This window comes from Toxoplasma gondii, chromosome VI, assembly GCF_000006565.2.
Source record: "Toxoplasma gondii ME49 chromosome VI, whole genome shotgun sequence".
Lineage (NCBI taxonomy): Eukaryota > Apicomplexa > Conoidasida > Eucoccidiorida > Sarcocystidae > Toxoplasma > Toxoplasma gondii.
This window is the reverse complement of record NC_031473.1, coordinates 3,516,076-3,535,838: the sequence shown is the minus strand read 5'-3', so window position 1 is coordinate 3,535,838 and position 19,763 is coordinate 3,516,076. Positions and strand designations below refer to the sequence as shown.

At 48.9% G+C, this 19,763-nt stretch overlaps 2 protein-coding genes across 2 annotated transcripts; one reads left to right on the top strand and one right to left on the bottom strand.

Moving 5' to 3' along the window:
- Positions 1-65: 65 nt before the first annotated feature.
- Positions 66-7,417, top strand: TGME49_244860 (hypothetical protein). The gene is made up of 9 exons (XM_018780735.1): positions 66-985; positions 1,959-1,994; positions 2,627-2,884; positions 3,118-3,186; positions 3,594-3,639; positions 4,155-4,243; positions 4,672-4,939; positions 5,622-5,840; positions 6,134-7,417. The coding sequence occupies exons 1-9, from the start codon at positions 974-976 to the stop codon at positions 6,304-6,306; spliced, it is 1,170 nt and encodes a 389-aa protein (XP_018637571.1). The 5' UTR covers positions 66-973; the 3' UTR covers positions 6,307-7,417.
- On the bottom strand, positions 7,293-18,707 carry TGME49_244850 (GMC oxidoreductase). The gene is made up of 13 exons (XM_018780734.1): positions 17,938-18,707; positions 16,810-17,081; positions 15,725-16,051; positions 14,609-14,732; positions 13,549-13,900; positions 12,761-12,994; positions 12,087-12,240; positions 11,453-11,602; positions 10,820-10,934; positions 9,771-10,259; positions 8,937-9,141; positions 8,331-8,431; positions 7,293-8,000 (listed from the first exon to the last, which is right to left on the bottom strand). The coding sequence occupies exons 1-12, from the start codon at positions 18,386-18,388 to the stop codon at positions 8,374-8,376; spliced, it is 2,931 nt and encodes a 976-aa protein (XP_018637570.1). The 5' UTR covers positions 18,389-18,707; the 3' UTR covers positions 7,293-8,000; positions 8,331-8,373.
- Between the last annotated feature and the right edge of the window lie 1,056 nt (positions 18,708-19,763).

The following is a 19,763-nucleotide window of genomic DNA, read 5'->3' as shown; positions in this document are numbered from 1 at the left end:
GGACGCTGACAGAAACGCTGTCGGCTCTTTAAGCGCCGAACTTCTCTCCTGGAATTTCCAGTGACCTTGCAGCTATCTAAGCTGTCTCCCCTCTCCTCTCTTTGTCGTCGCCTTCCGAGCCACAGCGACGCTTCTTGAGTTTTTGCTTTTTACCTCGATCTCTCCGTTTACTTCTCTGTCACCGCCGTCAGCCAAGCGCGCGTGAACCAACCACAATCCGGCAGATCTGGATCTCTCCGTCTCAACAATTGCTGCCCTTTTTCCCTTCTGTGTCTTCAAGGCTGTTGAACTCAGATGCTTTCTACCTCTCTCTCCCTCTCTCGGATCGTAGCTGTCTAAATATATATACATATATATACATATATATAGTCATAGGTACTTTTTAGTGAGTGTGTCAAGAGTTCAGGAGACACTGTTTCTTCTTCAGACACAGCTTCCCTCTGTACAGCAGACTTTCTTCTTTCTTGCCGTCGCTGTCCTCGTTTACCTTTCTCCCTTTCCTCTTCTTCAGGATTCCCTCGCTTCCTCGTTATTCGAACTCGGCCTCGAGACTCGACTGTCGTTTTCGCTTGCTGTGCTTCATCACCAGTTGTCTTTCTTCTGCCTTCGCTTCCATTGGTATCTCACACGCTCTCCCTTTTCCATCCATCGGTCTGCTCATCTCTGTTTCTGTCCGTTTCTGTCTGCTTTCTCTCTCTCTGTGGAACTCTCCTTCTTCGCTCTTTGTCTCTCTCTCGAGAACGTTCTCTCCGCGCTTCTGGCTCTTCTGGACCTCGCGCCTTTCCTTCGTTCTTTCCGCGAGAAGTCTCCTTTCTTCTGCTGCTCTTCAACGACTAACGCGCGTCAAAAGGCCGGTACACCGAGCGAGCAACCAACCTCGCTCAAACCAACTTTTCAAACGTCTTCTCAGGAGCTCTGCAGGCGGCGCTCTGCTAGCACGGGTGGAGACTCGGAGACTTCCTCTGACCGCGACATGGAAGAAAAGGTCCGCTAAAACGTTCGTCCGTTTTCTCTGAGTACAATCTCCTTCTTCGCATGTCGTTTTCTCCGACACACACCTAGTCATCATATTATATATATATATATATATATATATATATATATATATATATATATATAGATATGTAGATATATATAGATATAGATATGTAGGTATGTAGATATATATATATATAGATAGATATAGATATGTTGATATGTTGATATGTAGGTATGTAGGTATGTAGGTATGTATATATATATATATATATATATATAGATAGATAGATAGATATAGATATGTTGATATGTTGATATGTAGGTATGTATATATATATATAGATAGATAGATATAGATATGTTATGTAGGTATGTAGGTATATATATATATATGTAGATATGTAGATATCCATACATGTCTACATACACATGCGGCGACGATGCAGCTATTGATTCGTGTGAACATCTTTTTGGGGTGGATGTAGATTCCTCCGAAAAAGTTGGTGTCGCCGGACTCCAATGCAAACGCATGCGTTTTCAGGACTTGAGAGGCAGCTGCATTCGCGTACACTCCTGTGCATGCATGCATTTATCCAGACTCTCCTGTTCACCCAGAGTCGGTGATGTGGGGAGTCTGGGGACTCTCTTTTTTCTTCGGGAAGAAAGAAGACCCAAATGAGTTTCTACGCAGGTGCAAGTGAACAGAGGACGGCGGGGAGAGCACACCGCTTTTTTCCTTTTGTCAGAGATGGAGGGATGCTGGAGAGACTCAGCGTATAAGAAAAACCAGAGGACTGCGGCTTCGCGGTTTCTCAACGGTGCGCGGTGTCAACAGGAGCAACGAAATCAAGTCTCGACGCTATGGAGCGCGAGCGCTTTCTCCACTTTCCTCTGTCGAAAAAAACAGCGACTGTCTGCCAAGCTGACGCTCTCTCGAATCATCTCCATTGTTCATCCGGCCATCTTTGCTGCTCGTACAGGCGCTGCGCCAAGGCATTCTTGAAAAAGCAAGCAAAGTACGATTCTCTTCTGTGCCGTGGAACTTTGCTTCTCTCTCTCTTTCCCCTCTTATTGTTCTTTCCTTCTTACGTACTTCCAGACACAAACGATATATACACAGATATATATATATATATATATATATATATATATATCGTATCAGTACCTAGAGGCATAGACATCAATATCAAGAAATGCATATACATATATATATATATAGATATAGATATATCTGTACATGAACAATATGCATATAAGACGTAGGGGTGTACACATCTATCCATGTTTACCATGGTATGTCTATGTCTCGTATCTTTACTTTCTATTTGTCTATACCTACACGTGAAGGCTATATATATATATATATATATATATATATATATATAAGGCCTAGGAGCTTGTATCTGTACGTCTGAACTTCTGTTTGTCTCCCTTGACTGTTTTGCGTCTCTGCATCTGCATCCGAGTCTCCAGAAGTATCTCTTCCTCGCATTGATCTGGGCTGCTGTCCTTTTTTTAGAATTCCGTCTCCTCTTCCTTCGTCTTGTTTTCTTGTTTTTCACAGTAGGTTCGCTCTTCTGATTTTCTCACCGTGTCGCCTTACATTTTTTTTCTTTTCTCCGCTTTTGCTCCGCCTGCTGCACCGCAGGATGTGACGACGTGGAAGGCACGACGCTGCTTGTTGCGCCCAGAGGCTCTCTGGTATTCCCTGACAGCAGACGATGACTATCATTCTTCCTGTTCTTCGGCATCCTTTTCGTCCTCCTCTCCTCCCTCTTCTCCCCCTTCGTCTCCCCCGTCTTCTCCGCCTTCGTCTCCTTCCTCTTCTTGTTCTGAGCCTCGACTCTTTGCGTCTGTTAGGCCTCGAGGGAGGTGGACGTTGATTCCGTTAAGAGACTGTGTCCAGGTACGCTCTCTTTTCCTGGTGCGTCCTTTTCGCATGTCTTTTTCCTGCGTTTCTCCTCTTCCCCGGTGTCTTTCCTCCTCTGTGTAATCTCCTTGTTCTTGCGATCTCCCCTCTTGATTCTTCTCTGTGTCCCGCGAGTTTCTTTCTTCCGAGTTGCTTTTCTCCTCCGCCCCTGAGTCATCTTGTCGTCTTTACTGGACGCAAGCGTCTTCTGCTTTCTGCCTCTCTCTCAGCTCGTAGCGCCTCCCCACGACGCATGCAGTTTCCTGCTGCAGACGCGAGAGCGGTCGCACTACTGGAGAGTAAGCGCAAAAAGACAGCGGAGAACTGCGAAACCGACGCGAAGAAGCGAAAGAGAGGGCCGAAGTTAACGAAACACGCGACGGACACAAGAATGAGAAGAAGGACTACCATGGCAAAGGAGAACAGGGCAGACCATGGATGATGTGCAAGGAGGTGGAGCACTGCATCAGTCAAAGACAGAGCGTTTCTGACAGCCACAGCAGGAGACTCTGTCCTCCCTCCAGTAATACCAGCTGTCTGCAGGGGAGAGGCATTCAAGAGAAGAGAAACTCAACGACTCTCGAGGTGCACTGTTTGTTTCTCATCTGTGTTTTCCCTGTTCCCCCGTTCGTTCCGCGCCTTGTGTTTCGCCTGCACGGCCTGTCCACTCGTTTCTCTGCATGCGTCGGCTGTTCGTTTGCGCCAGACAAAGTCTCAAACGGAACGCGACGCTTGGCTGCTCGCTTTAGCAAGTAAGCGGAGACCCCGAGGACGTTTAAACGCCTTTCGTTCACTCGCGCGACGGTCCTGGAGCTTCTAAAAGGCCCGGGAGCTGCGCATCGCGCCTCCGCACGTTGCGGTGTGTCTTCGACTGGGCGAAAGTCCGAAAGGCACCGAGCGGCGGGGGAAACCGAGGAAGCGTCAGAGGAAAGGCAGCGGAAAACGGTTCAGGTTTTTCACTGGCGAAATGCTCGCTGGTCCGTGTCACTTCGCACCCGTTAGCAGAGAGTCTTCCTCAGGCGATCCTGGAAACTGTGCGTCAGTCTCTCGAAGACGTTAGGGAAGAAGCTTCAGGACGCTTCTGGCCACTCTGCTGTGTACGCGTGAGTCGCGGGAGGTTCCTCGAAGTGAAGGGAAAGCAGACAACGCCAAGAGTTTGAATTATCGCGGACTGTCTTTCGACTGGCTGTAGAAGTGCAGATCGCGGACCATCGCGAGGAGGGTCGACTTTCCCTTTCTCCGACTTCTTCTCTGGATTTCTCTTCAGCGCAGTGCATCTCTGTTCGCGAAGGCGACTTGTTAAGAGACATCGAGTGCCGAATTTGTGAGGGAGAGGAGCGACAAGCTTCGGCAATGGTAGGAACTCTCCGTTTGCCCTGAAATGGCTTCGTGACTTCCTTTTCCTCTTTGGTTTAGGGTTTCGACTCCCCCGCCTCTCTCTCTCTTTCTCTTTTTGCTTCCACCTGTTCAGTCCAGCGCTGCCTCTCTCTCTCGGTGCGATTCCGCGCTTCGCTTCTCTCTTCTTCTCGGTCGTGGCTCGTTGAGGCGCTTGCTGCGTTTCTGCCGATTTGCTGCAAAAGCGCGGAGCAAACTGCTGGTGTCGTTTCTTCTTTCTCCACTTCGCTTGCCCGGTTTGCGCTTCGCGCTCTTCGTAGGCGCGTTAGGTCGATCCACGCTCTCTCCGTGTCTTCCCGGGTGCAGCGGTGTTCGCTCAAAAACGAGGGAGCACACGAAAAGACTTCTTTTCCGAGTTCTTCGCTTCTTCTGTCTCCGCCTTTCTGCAGCTCCAGTCACTGAAAAGCGCGTACCGGTTGGAGGGAACGCTCGCATTCAGCGATACGAAGGAACTCCTTGAAGGCTTTGTTGTCGATTTCTATCGCACCTTGTCTGATCGAAGAGAGAAGCAATGCGGAGCGGAGGAACGCGAGGGCAAGAACCGAGAAGGGGAGGCAAGCGATGGGAAGGAAAGGATGAAGGAGGCAGAAGAAAACCGACACTCTGAAGACGAGGATGAGAGTCCGTTTTTGGCGGCAACCGAGGACTCCACTCCTCGTAAGCGTTTAGGCTTTTCTTTGCCTAGAGAACACCGTCATTTCATCCTGTCTTTGTCGCCAGCGCTCTCGCGTCCACTTTGTTCCTTTCTCTTGCACTACAGTTTGTCTGCACCTCAATTTTCTCTCTGATCGTTACGCCTTTGGCTGTGTTTCTGCTCTGCCTTTCCAGAGGAACATTTCTTTCTTGTCACTGGAGTTCCGCGTCGTCTCTGCGTCGAGCGCTTGTTCTGTCCGATTTGTACGCACTGTTCAAGTCTGCTTCTGTCGACGGGAAGACACAGCCCACACTCTCGACCTGTCGCTCGCTTACGCTTGCCTTCCTCTTTTTGTTTGGTCTTTGACTCTCTTTTTTTTGAGGAGAAACGTTTTTCCCTAGGTGTCGCCTGCAGACGACGAGCTCTCTGACTCTTGCAGTTTGTTGGCTTTCCGCGACTTCTGTCAGAAGAGCCAGTATTCTGGTCTTTCTCCCTTCCCTTTGTGTGTGGTGGCCTCATGCGCTATCGTCGCTGTCTCCTCTGTGTCGCTTCGTCTGCGTCTCTCTCTGTCTGCTTCTTTCTGTCTGCTTCTTTCTGTCTGTCGGTCGTCGTTTTCCGGACTCCGCTGTCTTCCGCGTCCTGCACCTCTTCGCTGGTGTCTTGCTCCTCGAGATGGACTTTCCTCCTGTGTGTGCCTTCTCTCAGCGAAGTACCCCCTCGAGCAAGTTCTGGCGTTCATTCGATCCTACGACCCGCGCGACAGTGTAAAAACCGGAGGCGGCGCGGAGCAGGAAGGAGGACGCGGAGAGACAGCAGACGCCCCAGCGGCGCAGAACGCCGAGAGAGAAGACTGGGGAGGAACTGCCAAGCCAGCAACCGAAGCAGAGGGAGAAGCGGAACGCGCAGAGCGATGGAAAAGAAAAGGTAACTCGGGCATGATGCAGCACGGAACAGAAGTCGAACGTGAAAAAATGGAGAGGGGAGTTTCCACCGACGGCGGAACAAATTCGCGGTTGGAGCTGGTGTTGATCGAACTGCCTTTTCTCCCAGAATCGCTTGTGTCGGAAGTGACGCGACTTCGAGAGAGCGCCTTTTCAGCGCTGCTTGTCTCTGTTGTTTCAAAGACGCCCAGCGGTCTACCGTGTTCTTTTCCCCTGCGTTTTCGTTTGATTTGTCGCCGTCTCGCTGGGTGATCTTCTGGTTCTATCTTTCTTCAGAAATCCGAGACTGGCTGGACGCCGTTGTCTTTCCTCGCTTCGTGGGTTCTCCAATCATTCAGCGAAGAATCGCGCAGCTCACGGCGTCGCGGACAGTCGTCAGCTGGGGCTGCGACCCCCTTAGGAGTCCGCTGCTCTGCTCCATCGAGCACACTGGGGGATTCTCGCGATAGAAGTGAGAGAAAATCCAGAAAAAAAAGAGGAAAGAGAACTGAAGCGCCTGTCGCAGGAATACACGATCTGAAATGGATGCGTTACGTTCTTCAACTCTTCAAGAGTGTCACAAAACGTTTCCAGCCACACACATTATTTTTCGGCGTCGCAGACCGTCCCTGAGGCCTGCTACAGCCTCAGGATGAGATGCGACGACGTAGGACCTTGAGTCAGTGCGGAGCTCGGGGAAAAGCGATTCTGATTTCCGACTCTGTCTCTGCTTTTTTCGTGCATCGCTTCCCCTCTCGTGTCAGGCGGCTTTCCCCCTCGAGGCGGGATGCCTTCTTTCCCTTGCTCAGTCTGTCGCGTGATTCGAATCCTTTGAAAACTTGAAACAAGCGGTCTTCAGTGAGACAGAGGAGAAGGCAAGCCTCTGAATCTAAGGTGCCTCCTGTCGATGGACTTGGTAGACGTTAACCAAGTACGCACGCAAGACTTCGCGCGTATACTCGCGTAGGCATAGAGGCACCCGACTCTGTGGGACCCGTCCGTTTTAGGAGGCGTCTGTGTATCTGTCTGCGTGAGCAACCTTTGAGCAGCAGTCGAGGGAATACAGCTTTTTGCAGTCTTTTAATTAGATTCCTCGAAGCCTTCTCCAAGACTGTGTCACAGTCCTCTCAAGCAACACGGACGTCGCTACCGGGGAGAAGGCAGGTAGATGAAGCAGGTGAAGTGGATCTGTATGCAAGCAGTGGAGACTCCTGACCAACGAGTACCCGTAGAGGGCAAAAAACTACAGAACGCGAATAGTTTTAAGAAGGACTGCGATCCTAGATAAGCCGAACACGACGAGTTTTTCTGTGTGTGAGTGATGAGTGCAGCCATACACTACACATCGCGTAGTGTATGTGTAACGCCGAAGCCTCCGTTGGTCATAAAAATCATGGATACATCTACCTGCAGGCGGCGCAGGAATGTCATTTAACTGCAGTGAAAGATCGTTTCGAGTGTCAGCAGCTCTCGGGATGCGTTTCGTCCTTTCTGTCGCTCGATTCTCCCCCAGTCGTGCACTCCCCAGGATAGTTCTTTGTGCGTTAACTTCTACACAGACATGGCGGTGTCTGTCTTCGGCAAAACTCCACTTCTTCGACAGATGATTTCGATGAGACTCCCAGATACACTCGCTGTTCTCGAAACAACGCCAACAGAATACAACTTGACAACACACTTTTGCCCATCCACTGAATCTTCCTGCTCGCCTGCACCTGTCGAAACATCTGCCCACACACTGTGTACCCCTACAGGAAATACATAGATATATATACATATATATGTACAAATATATATATATATATATATTGTGTCAGTACACGGACGATGCATGAGTGTGGGCAGCTTCTTATGATGGTTGAACAACGAAGTCAGAGAGGTACGATGTGTGACAGCAGCGACCCGTGGAAAAACGAGACGGCAGGGAAACAGAGAAATGCGAGAGGAACAATTCAGATGAATGTTCCACGTGCATTGGCCATTCACTGGAGAGCAGTCGTACGCGAAATCTTCGCAGGTAAACAGAAACTTAGAACGCAAGCCGGCCTCTGCTTTTGAGGAACGGTGGCTTGGTCAACTTTCCTGCTTGCCTTTGCAAGAGGAAAAAATGAAACGGAAAGAGCAACCTGGCGCATGAACGTCGCCGCCAGAACTCTGCAGGACCCTGATGAGACAATTCAAACAAAACAGTCCTTTTTCCACGGAAAACATCGATACCGTCCTTATATTGTATCGCTACATCCATAAATCTCGCTCTCTCTCGCTATATATAAATACATAATTAACCTGTCGCACGAGTGTGGCGTGTACGTATCTTGACATGCAGGCGTTTTCGCATCGATATGAATGCATGGCACGCCAGGAACTTGGCCAGAAATGAAAACCGACAGAAGTCCTCGTGTTGTCTCCGCGAAAAGCATGCAGACAGCGAATGAGAGTCTTTACACTTTTTCAACGCAACCGCGACGGACTGTTGAGTCCCGTCAAGTCTCACCGTTGTTTCTTGTCCAGCGCGAGGTCGAGAGAGATTTCCACGCTCAGACAACTGCTTCGCGAGAATGGCTCTGAGCTTCGAGTTTTTTCAGGGCGGCGTATCTGCGAAAGCGTACGAAGGAAATTCACCGAACCGCTGGCCTTGATAAAGATCCGTCGAGCCGTTCTACACAGCTCTCGATACATGCAGTCAGATATAAACATGAGTCCATCAGCTGTTGAGAAGGGACGAAACTCTCTCCTGGCGCCTTCCTTGTCGAAACTGTACGGGCCTTCTGAATAAGAGCTCGTAGATGTGCGCGGCCACTGAAAATGCCACCGAAACTGAAAATCAGCCGTCTTCGCCGATATGTTTTTTTTTGTATTTCGAACGTTTCTCTTTTCTCGTCGGATTCCCCTCTAATCGAAATGCCTTTGATGCCTTCCACGTTTGCTGCCTTCCATCTCTGGGGTGTCGTCGCGACTCACTCAGCCGTCTACGAATTCGAACTGCCGTTGTCTGTACCCATGCCAAGTCTGAAATGCATGCACAAGTCTATCTGCGGCATCTCTCGTTCACGTCGACAGGACCGCGCAAACGCCGTGAAGCAACTGTTTCCGCTCTCACCGGCCGATCGTCAGCAGCGTCGCCGTTGGATTTCCTCGGCTGATTTGGGGCAGCACAGAGGCGTCGACGATCGAGAGGCCAACAACGCCTCGCATTCGAAACAGGTTGTCGACAACCGCGCCCATTTCCGCCGTTCCTGCGTGATGCCAGATGCTGCTCATGTACGTCAGAACGTACTCCGCAATGTGTGTAGGATCGTCCGGAGCTGCGCAAACAAAAACGCGACGACTCGACGCATGCACCGCGACACAATGCAATGAAAGGCCCCCCGACGAGCTGCTCAAACAGCGAAGCGCCGATTCACACGAACCCACACAAATTCTCTTCTGCTTATCCATATAAATATAATACACATATAAATATGTACTCATATAAATATATATGCATCTAAATATATATATATATATATATATGTATGTATACATGCATTATGCAGATGTGTAGACATGTATGTATATATATATATATATATACACGTGTATATATCTTTCTGAGCATGAGAACATAGAGGTCGTTGAACAGTGTCTGTGACGTTGTGTACACAGGTTTCACTCTGGGTGTCCAGGTGTAACGGTGAGTCGATCCAGGAAACATGCGTGTGTGGTTTCTCCCCGATCCAGCTTCAGACCTTTGGAGGCGATCTGGTTTCTGAGGAGAGTCGACAAAGAGAGGCGAAACGGCGACTTCACGTTTACACCCGGCACACAACATCGATCGAGAAATGCAGAAGGATGTCCGAGACTCGCACTGTGGTGTGTGTGTGTGTGGCGCATGCTTCAGCGAATGTGCAGAACGGTGTATCGCCAGCGTTTCGCGCGGGTCGCTGTTTCGTACAAGGAAGCAGAGGCGGAAAAGTAGCGGCCCACTGCTCGGAGGCGAGAACAGCGTCTCTCTCTTGAAACTGTCTCGTTCTTGTGTCGAGTTTGAAAACGAAATTGTGTTCGCCCACTCCTTCCTCAGTGTCTGCAACGCTCGCTTTGCCATCCTTTTCCTCGCTACATGCAGGAGAGCAAGACGGAGCACAGAGGCCATGAAAGAGGTACAATACATCCCTCCAGGGACATGTTTTCGTGTAGACGCCGTAGAGGAAGCTGTCGTCGACCTCTTTGCATGTTCTGCTGCAGAGACCTGAGTCGAAGAAGCCAGTTAAACGATCCAGTCGGACTGTATGGACGGTCGAACTGCGTCGCTCAGAGGTCGCCGCGTCTCCACTTTCGTCGCGCGCAACCAGGTCCTCCAGCAGCTTCTGCATTTCTGCGATGCGCTGGAGAGACGCCAGCCGACTTTCCCCCTTCGCTGATCCGAGATTCGCCTGCTTTTGCTCTGTTCACAAACCCATCACATCCTGGCTCGCTGAGTACATCATCTAAACAGACACCCACATATATATATATATATATATATATATATATATATATATATATGTATATATATGTATATATATATATATATGTGTGTATATACATATATATAAGAATGTGTATGTGTAGGTAAGCATCTGCATATATATGTGGCAGTCCTTGTGTCCAAGAGACATCCATATTCACACATATATACGGGGGCAAGTGCCAGTGCGCTGGGTAGACCAAGCGCATGCAGAGAACTACGCGCGAGTGCATGCGCAGGCCTACGTGGGGAAGAAACCAACGGCGTGCAGCTGCGGGAGAATTCCGCGTTGACTGTCACGAATGGTGAAACGCGCCAGATTGCTTCGCTCTCACGGCATGCAGTAAATTAAGAGGAAATCGACAGTTCAATGGAAACAACTGGAACGATATCCAAATATGTGAGTGATTCCCTGCCGCCGTGTGCGCCCCTCAATCTGCCGGTCCATGTTCCTCTGCAGCCAAAACGTTCTGACTCGGTTGTTTCTGCCGTCATACCTTCAGGCGCTTGCCTGTTGAGGGCGTCGTCGCTGGCGTCTCCTTCGTTCTCTTCGCCTTCTTCATGTTCCGAAGGGGGATAGATCCGAGCTAAAGCGTCGTGATGTTTCTGTACCTGGAGAAACATACATTTCGCACCATGCTTGGGAGATGCTCGCGCCGCTCATCACCTCGCCTTGTGCATAAGGAGTCGCGTTGAAGCACCGGCGTAGGCAGGCACTTGGAGAAGAACCCAGCGAAACGCGAAAAATGCAAAACACACACGTAGAGTTCTTCTCACCTGCATATGCATGTGAATACTTATACATATATATATATATATATATACGTTTTTCCACAGAAAAATGCGCTTTTACAGGTCATGCGCTTGGTGTCTGTCTCCATATCTGTACTCGTATGTACGTACCTTTCATTCGAATGGGTGTGTCTACACACACAGCCGCTAGCTTTGGCGATGCTTCAAATATATATATATATATATATATATATATATATATATATAGCTATGGATATGTACGTGAATAATTGCACATATATAATATATATATATACTAACTCTATAGATATGGATAGGTGCACGAAGGAGAATAACAGAAGGTGGGGAAGAGTATTTGATGGTATGCGTCTCCTGACTTGCTCGAGATGGGCAGGAGTGAGAGAGGGGGAAGACGTTTCTTGAAGAAGTCTCGTGACGATTTGCAGAAAGCCATCCAAAAGCATCACGGGACAGGCTGTGCGTCCAACAGAGTCGATGAGCCCCCGAAAGGCGTCTCCATTGACTCGCTGAAAAGAAATTGAGATGCGACGACAGCACTTCTTCTGGAAGACTTGGAGGAACCTCGGAAACCAAGCGGGCCGCAAAACGAGCTCCCCATGCTTCGATAACGTCGTGCGCGAGACGACAACTTCTTGCGTAAACTATCTGGTGGACCTCGCTTCACACGACTGTGCTCCGAAACACCCCACGGTTCAGGCTCCTGCATCGCCGGCCTGAGGTGAGCTGTTCAGTGGTTCGTCCTACGGCAAAGCGCCGATCGAAGAGTCTGGCGCGTTTAGGTCGTAGAAAAGAGCAGGAGCCTCAGAGGCGAGAACCAACAAACGGGCACTGAATGGGCGGCGAAAACTGCTGAATAGGTCACACGCGTCCAGAATTCAGAAGAGAGAGATTCGGAAGCCAACAGCGAACTACGCGCGAAACTTGGAATGGAGAACACAGGCGTCGCTCTCTTCGCGGGAGACCGGAAACGAGGCAAGACACGAAGCATACTTCGATCGCTGTCTGTACGCCGCGAACGGCGTCAAAGAAGTCCTGAGGATCATCGAGGTAGTTCGCTTCCACTTTCACTGTTCCATCTCTCTCCATGGAAACAGAGCCTCTGCTCTTGGGCTCCGAAATAAAGGAAAACTGAACTGCGGTGCGGCTGAGAAACGACAACCACAAAAGACAGGAAAACGGAGAGACTCGCTACAGGGAACGCCTTCCCAGAAAAAAAGAGAACGAACAACAACCACTCACAAGAAGAAATCCCTGACCCGTTTTTCAACTCATACAAGTGCTCGCTTTTCGCGTCTGCACACACACAGACAAGCCGTTCGTGTGTACATGTGAGCTACGCATTTATTAACGTACACTTCTCAAAAATAAATAAACAATAAATATATATGTAATGTCCGTCCGGTTTTATCTCTGTGTTCACGTGCACACAGCCTGACAGAAGCAGGTGTAAACATGCCAGTGGACACAGATGATTCGCACACGAATGCATATCTAGATATACTTTACACGTATAGCTATGGATGAACATCTGTAAATGCAAGCGGATTGGAAAATACAGAGACATAGAAAGAAATTCGCACAAAAAGGCAACTTTTTATGCAGATGTTTACGCATAAGCGCACACCTCTTCTGGTAAAACGTTCTTTCTGACGAGAGACGAGTACCTCGCACAGTCGATGGCTCTTCGGAGAAGAAAACAGACTGGCTGCAGAAGTCGCTCTTTCTTCGAGAGTTGCGTGCACCTGCTAAACACTTGGAAAATGGCCTCGACAAGTCTGGTATTTCTCAGGTGAGGGGGAACGAGAGCTCTCGCCGCGTAGATAGGTCCGTCCATTGCATGCGGACCGTACATCGTCTCCACAATGACCTGTGTGCACTTTAAAGAATGTGCGCCAATCCTGCAACCACGAAATCACTCGCACTCAGAACCAAGTGCATAAACAGACAAACAAAATCACATGCAATTAGAAACGTATATATATATAAACGAAGGAGTAAGTAGACAAGTCGATACACACTAGTGTGTCTCCATGGAGATGCAGAGATTAGTATTCATACACGTACGCATCTCTCTCTACATGTACATCTATCTATCTATCTATCTATATATATATATATATATTCTTCTCAGTGAGTGAGCGAGAAAGGGCAACACAGAGGGGAGTCTTGTACCATGACAGAAGAGGCAAGGGTGAGACGAGCAGAGACTGTGAGTTGGACTTATTTCAGTCGAGGGACTGATGGAAACGTCTACACACCTGACCATGGCATATATCTGGACAGGCATATAAACGCACATACACATATATACGTAGGAATGAATTTTTTGTGTTTCTCTGAATGCCTTTTCTAGAGCAGCTCGGCGAGACTGGCGGCGTCTGGATACTTTGTTTATTCGCCTGCCTTCATCTTTCGTGGAAGACTCCTCGTCTGCACTGTCTGGTTCGCGCACTTGAAGTCTGAGCAGTCTGGGCCGAAGGCTTTGAAGCCGATGACATCCGAGATTCGCGGCTTGCTGAAAGTCTGTTGCTGTCTCTGAGTGAGGAAGACTCCGACTGGAACGACAATTCGATCTGAAAATCGCTGTCCTAGCTGCGGGACGTCGAGGACGAGAGGCAGGCCGAGTTTCTCAATCTGCGCCTTAGGTCCTACGCCGGATTTGAACAGATTCACGGCAGACAGGATGGCGCCCGAGGCCATGACAATTTCTCCGTTCTTCTTCACACAGGCGTGATAAACTTGCGGAGAAAAAAGCGACCAGAAGCGCGACAAAAGCGTCTGGCCAATAGCCCAGAAGTGCGAGCCTGAGGGGCGGGAAACGCGGGCAGAAAGAGCCTGCCTCCACGATCCTGGATCTCCACTCTTCTCCAGTCGAGGAAAGGGGACAACCAGTGTCGAGGAAGAAGAAAACGATTCCCCCGCAAACACAAGACAGCAAATACGAAAAACCCAAACCGCATCGACAAATGCAAATATATAAATGTATATCTATACATGTATATCTATACATATATATATATATATAAGCGCGCATGTGTATGTAAATATATGCATATATATATATATATGTATATACATATATACTTATATGTATATGCATATGTATCTGTGTTTCTGTGAATATATGTGGAGTTGTGTAGATGCCCACTGGCGAAGAGTGCGCTCGCGGATCACTCAGCATTTCCCTGGTTGCTGGCTTTGGGCTTCTGGGGACCTGGGCACTGCGCCTCTGGCGCGACGAGAAGTTTCCAGAGTTTCCGTCAGAATTCATCTCGCTGCGTTTTTAGCTTATCTCAAAGCGCAAAACGGGCACCCTCTGCTAATCGCGCATGTGCGAAGGCTCTAGGGCAGAAGAGGAAGCGATGCAGATTGCTCGGAAAGGAGACATACAAGCGTAACTGGAACGCAGACATATAGGTAGAACAGAGCGAAGAGTTGGGCATACACATGCTGTAGAGAGTTACAAAAATGATTAATCTCTTTCACACTGTTAGCTTTCTCGGGGAACGCACCTGCGTCGCTAGGTCGTCGACGCCTGGGACTTTCTCCGAACGTTGTTAAATCGGATTCTTGCGTTCGTCGGTAATTGACACATCTTGCTCGAGGGCGGGTCCCCGATTTATCGAAGAGAACTTTCTGAAAAAACGAGTCAATTAGCTCAAAAGCAAGAGGAAACCACGCATGCGGTGGAACAATCAAGCCGCACTATCCTTCACAAGTAAATTCGTTCAGGACCTGCATCTTTGCTTCACTACAAATATACGTCTCTGCACAACTTTACTGGAATTTGTAATTTGAGGCACAACATGCCGTCTATAGGTGGGCGCATGTGGCGACGATCTTTGAAATCCATGCAGTCACGCATTCGTGTAAGCCTGTGCATGCAAGCTACATCAATTGCACCCTCATTACTCTGGGTGCGTCTCCAGCATCTCTAAACCTACAAGGCTCTGCTGAGTTCAGACATCTAATCAACGACGAGTTTACCTTCTTATTCAATATCGCTTGTACGAATGTGCGCATATATATATATATATATATTAGATAGAGGCTACCACTCAACACTAACGACAAAGCAACATTGAAATATATACTTCTGGCCGTCCAAAGGAGCAAAGTAGACGTTGTTGTAATACACTGTTTCCAGAGTACCTAGAGTCGAAGACTTTCGAACTGGCCTGTAAATCTAACGGAAGCTAGCTGATCCACCTATTAAAATGCGCATAGACAATTCTACGTAAGAACTGCGTATTTATATATATATATATATGTATATGTTTATATATGTATATTTATGTACTAGTATTCAAGAACGGGTTTCTGTTTACGTAGACGATCATTAACTGAAATGTTCGTGTCAGGGCCTGTCTTCCATGTTTCGTATTTTTGCTTTCCAGAGTACATGAAGTTCCGCATTTGAGCGTGTTTTTCCACTCAAACCTTTTCTGCGCTCCAGAACTCGCAGAACCACCTATTTTCCTGCTTCTCAACTTCGAAGACGGCAACAGACCTAGCAGTCCTTTTGGTTCAAGAATTAAGCCGTAAAAGGAGGCGCGGGAAGCAGACTCAGTGTACGTACAGACAGAAACACGCGTCTTGCTCTCTGTTTTTGTCGCCATGTTTTTTACCAGGACAATGTAGTCGGTCAAGAGTTCGATGTTCTTTGCAGGTTTGAAGTTCTCGACGCTTTCTGCACCTGAGAAATTGTCAATTAAGAAAATGTCTGCTGCGTTCCGGAATCCCGAATCGGACGAGTTGAAGAGAGACATAGCCCCCCAGAACTCTCCGTGTCTCAGCTCCGGAGACACCGGAATGGGGTAAGTGTAATTTGTGTTGCCGGCGACTCCTCCATGAGGGATGAATCCTTGGTTAGAAAAGCTGCGGCAAATCGCTCGCGAAAAGTCATTCTCTTGAGGCATCGGGCAAGAAACTCTTTCTTCTATCCACGAAGACGCCTGAGGAAACGAACGTGCAAATGTGCGCAGCAACACCGAGTAAAACGGACCAACGCGATTGGATGCATGTGCGGTGTTGCAGACACCTGTGTAAAAGTACAGTTAGGAGAACAAAATCGACATGCAAAGAGTTGGACGATCTTCCGCGCACGAAGAAACAATTTACCTGACAGGGCTTTTCAAACCTTTGGACTGCCACAATACGGCATCTTGCCACCACAGAACGGGAGTCCTGTTCACTACTGTAGGTCCTCGGAAGTCAGCGATCATAAACAGAACTTGGTTTTCTGTATTTCGTAACAGCAGCCTAGGTATTATAATGCCTATGTGTATTCGGTCTGAGTGATCCAATTCTGGATCGCGGACTATTAGCATAAAAACACTCACCGGCAAAGGGAATCGTCTGCCGGTTCATTCAGCGTATGCCCCCAATAAGGGGAGACAGATTGACACAGACACACGATTTTCTTTTGAAAAAGGGAGAGTGAAGCAGACATAAAACAGCACCACGACACACGTGGTAACTTGTCCGCAGAAAATGCACTTGTCCATCAGAAGAACTACCCGTAGAAGGTGGCCAGAAAGATGTAGACACACACGAAGACAATTGCCCTGGACTCAGATCCCAGTATACACATGAGTATACACCTTAGTTTATATAAATGTACAGCCGCACGGCGTGCTGTGAATAGGTCTGGTTAACTGTGGCTACACTACACCTTTTGAGAGAGAGGGAACATCCATTTGGATGAGCGCACCTTGTGGAGGGTTTGGATATCCCAGGAATGGCCATATTTCTCGTTGAGGAAGTGAAAGTATTCATCCAGCTCCCGTATCATGATTCCCACATTGACGCTCGTGCCTCCACCCATGACTTTGCCAATGTGCGTTCGAACGCCTTGAGCGGTGATAACAGGCTGACTAATTTTCTCATCGTTTATGCCTCTTCCAGCTCCGTCCAAATCCATCGCTGCCGGCGTTTGGGTCCTGGAACGGGCATGGCCTCGCTCAAACACCAACACCCGCTTTCCTGAAAGGGCAAAATGAAAAAAAAGAGGTCAGCTGAGGCGTGAGAAGAATACCCTTAGACGTACACAAACAGAAAACTCCCTCTTTCGCCAGCGAAGAGCCGGATGACCGAACTGGTTCGTCCCGTCACTTTCTCAGGGAATCTCACAGCTGCCTCGACCCGCTCTCTGAGTCACTACGTGTACACCGAGACATTTTGTGTGGGGAAGTCTGGCCACGCAGACGAACAGGAAAGGAAGGCATCAGTTGACGCCTGTACAACCACAGATGATGTTCTCTTTGGTCGTCTTCTTGTAGTGCGACTCTGATGACAGATGACTCGGATCAGATGACGACAAGTTTTCCCCAAGCATGGGGATGCGTGTGTCGATATATGATGGTCAATTTACCAGCAAGCGTTTGAGTACTTCAAAGCAAAGACCGCTTCCACAGTACGCCTCAGGTTGGATACGTGGAAACTTCACACTCTTTAGATTCTCTGTTTATGCTCTTAGTCTAGTTTGTGGCGTGGGTTGCTGTTTCCCTTCGACAGCACAAAGTGCCTGTAGGTCGTGTTTTCAGCCTTGTGTGTTCCCTTGTTTTTACAGAATATCTTGCAAACGGCTGCCTAGATGATGCACTGCTCCGAACCCATCTCCTTGTCACGTGCTACACGTCTTAAGTCACAGAGTAGACTGTGAAACTCTAATTTCTGAAAGTGGAAGTGTGTGGCTAAACTGCACTACAGACAGGCTGCTTCCGCTATTCTGCATCCGTCTGCTTTACAAACGAGAAAGCGGCGGCTCTGCAACAATCGAAAGCGCCGGAAAGCGACAGGAAAGTGAAGGCTCGCGTTTTGACGCGTTCTCAAAAGGTACCTGCATCCGCCATCGTTCTGGCGAAGGGACAACCCGCTGCTCCTGCTCCAACGACGATGTAATCAAAGAGTTCTTGTGGGCGGCGAGCTCCCTCGATCCCCTCCACATGTCTTTCATGGAAATGCATTCGCGTCGTCCCCTCGACCCCAGAACGTAAAACATCCCAAGTCGAAGCACGCAGCGCACTGACAAACTGACTCAAAGAGTTCGACCAGGAATCTGCCGCGACGTTTTCAGGCTCGCTGCCTCTTTCCGGCGAGGCTGAGGGAGAGGCGTCGGTTCCGCTTGCTGCGGGCCCGTCATTTTCCGAGGGCGAAACTGAAGCAGAGAAAACGACGGGGAACTGCCGGGACAGGAACACCCAAGCGCAGACGGAACAAACGAGGAGCCTGCTCGCAGGGCGCCGCCTGCGAGACGGCAAAAGCAAACAGGAATGTGAACGGACAACCATTAGTATGACAGGACCGAGGTCGCGATAGTAGCCAGAGGGAAACTGAACAGGAAAGCCGAGGGGTGTGAGGCCAAACGGGGAAGAAAACGAGGGGACAAAAGTTTGGTTGCGGGCTTTGCCGGCTGGAGCGCGGAAGTCGCGCAGCTAACCAAGCATCAAGGGAGAAATAGTGGCAAAACTGTCAACGGCAGCCAGCAAGTCGACCAGCAGAGAGAAATGGGGGCAAAACGTTGGACCAAAACCTGCCGTCCGATGAATTCCAAGGAAAAGAAAAGACGATCTCGCAAAAACGCGTGACGATAGCACGTGTGTGTCAGTGAGGACTTCAAACGCGCGGGTGTGATGCAAACGAAACGCCTAAAACCTGCTCTTGAAATTTGTCGATACGATTTGAACAGCCCAGGATTCGATCTGCAAACGTATCCCGTTCAGTGCTTAGTGTTTTATTTCCTCGCAAATTCGTGGCAAGTCGAGTTCCCCCACAACGCTCGCCGCGCTGAAAGTTCGAAGGGGGCTTTTGTTCTTGGCTCTAGTCCACACAGAAGTTCACGGATATGAAAGAGTAAATACTCACCAACTAACAGAGAGCCAACTGAAAGATTCAGTTGACTGAGGTGAAAAGGCAAAACGCGCGCGAAATGCACGCTTCTCAGGTATTCGTACGAACATGATAAACTGAATCTGCGGCCGTTGCGTCCACCAGTGCCGAAGCGCCAGAAGCTCTTTTTTTCGACACACTGTTTGCGCATTCTTTCTATTTGTTTTGATCGAGCTCCCGATAATTCCGATTTCGTGGGGTGAAAAGCAATGCTGTTCGTGGTAGTCTTGTCAGGCTGCGGTGTTGTTTTTAACTTGACACATAGTAGACCCTTTCGAGATAAGCATGCAGAATCGTTTGAGCGGAGGCGAGTGCTGTTGCTGATCTGCAAGTATTCTTGGAACACACATCTGAGGCGTCTCTCCACAAGTCCAGGGGATCGAAAGGCACTGTGCAATCAGACAACAAACTCACAGCAGATGCCAGCAGCGATGCGGAAGAAGTCGCGTCTCTCTGTGTTGAAAGACACACCACTTGTTTCGACTTCTCGCAGAGCAGCGACATTTCTGAGAGTTTGTGCTATGTAGGTAGAAGCCGTTTCTAGAAAGAGAGTTATCGTACCGGTTGGCCACGCAAGCCGACCCTTTAGGTTGAGAGCTTGAAACGAAGTTACTCGTGAAGAAAGGTCGATTTCTATAAGTATGAGCGGCAAAAAGTCAGCTCGCTTGCGGATGTGTCGCTTTCAACCTAGCGCCTACACGTCTTTGTTCCTGACAAGGTGAAAGTCGATCTGTACAAAGGAAGTGAAACGCGCAGGCTTCTTTCCTTCGAATGAAA

Coding starts and splice junctions, on each gene's coding strand:
- TGME49_244860 (XM_018780735.1), top strand. Junction 1,995..2,626: donor TTCTTGAAAAAGCAAGCAAA/GTACGATTCTCT, acceptor GCTGCACCGCAG/GATGTGACGACGTGGAAGGC. Junction 3,187..3,593: donor AGCGGTCGCACTACTGGAGA/GTAAGCGCAAAA, acceptor CGTTTGCGCCAG/ACAAAGTCTCAAACGGAACG.
- TGME49_244850 (XM_018780734.1), bottom strand. CDS start 18,388: ATGGTTGTCCGTTCACATTCCTGTTTGCTTTTGCCGTCTCGCAGGCGG. Junction 16,052..16,809: donor ATATCCAAACCCTCCACAAG/GTGCGCTCATCC, acceptor TCGTTTCCTCAG/GCGTCTTCGTGGATAGAAGA. Junction 12,241..12,760: donor AGAGCCATCGACTGTGCGAG/GTACTCGTCTCT, acceptor GTCGTTTCTCAG/CCGCACCGCAGTTCAGTTTT.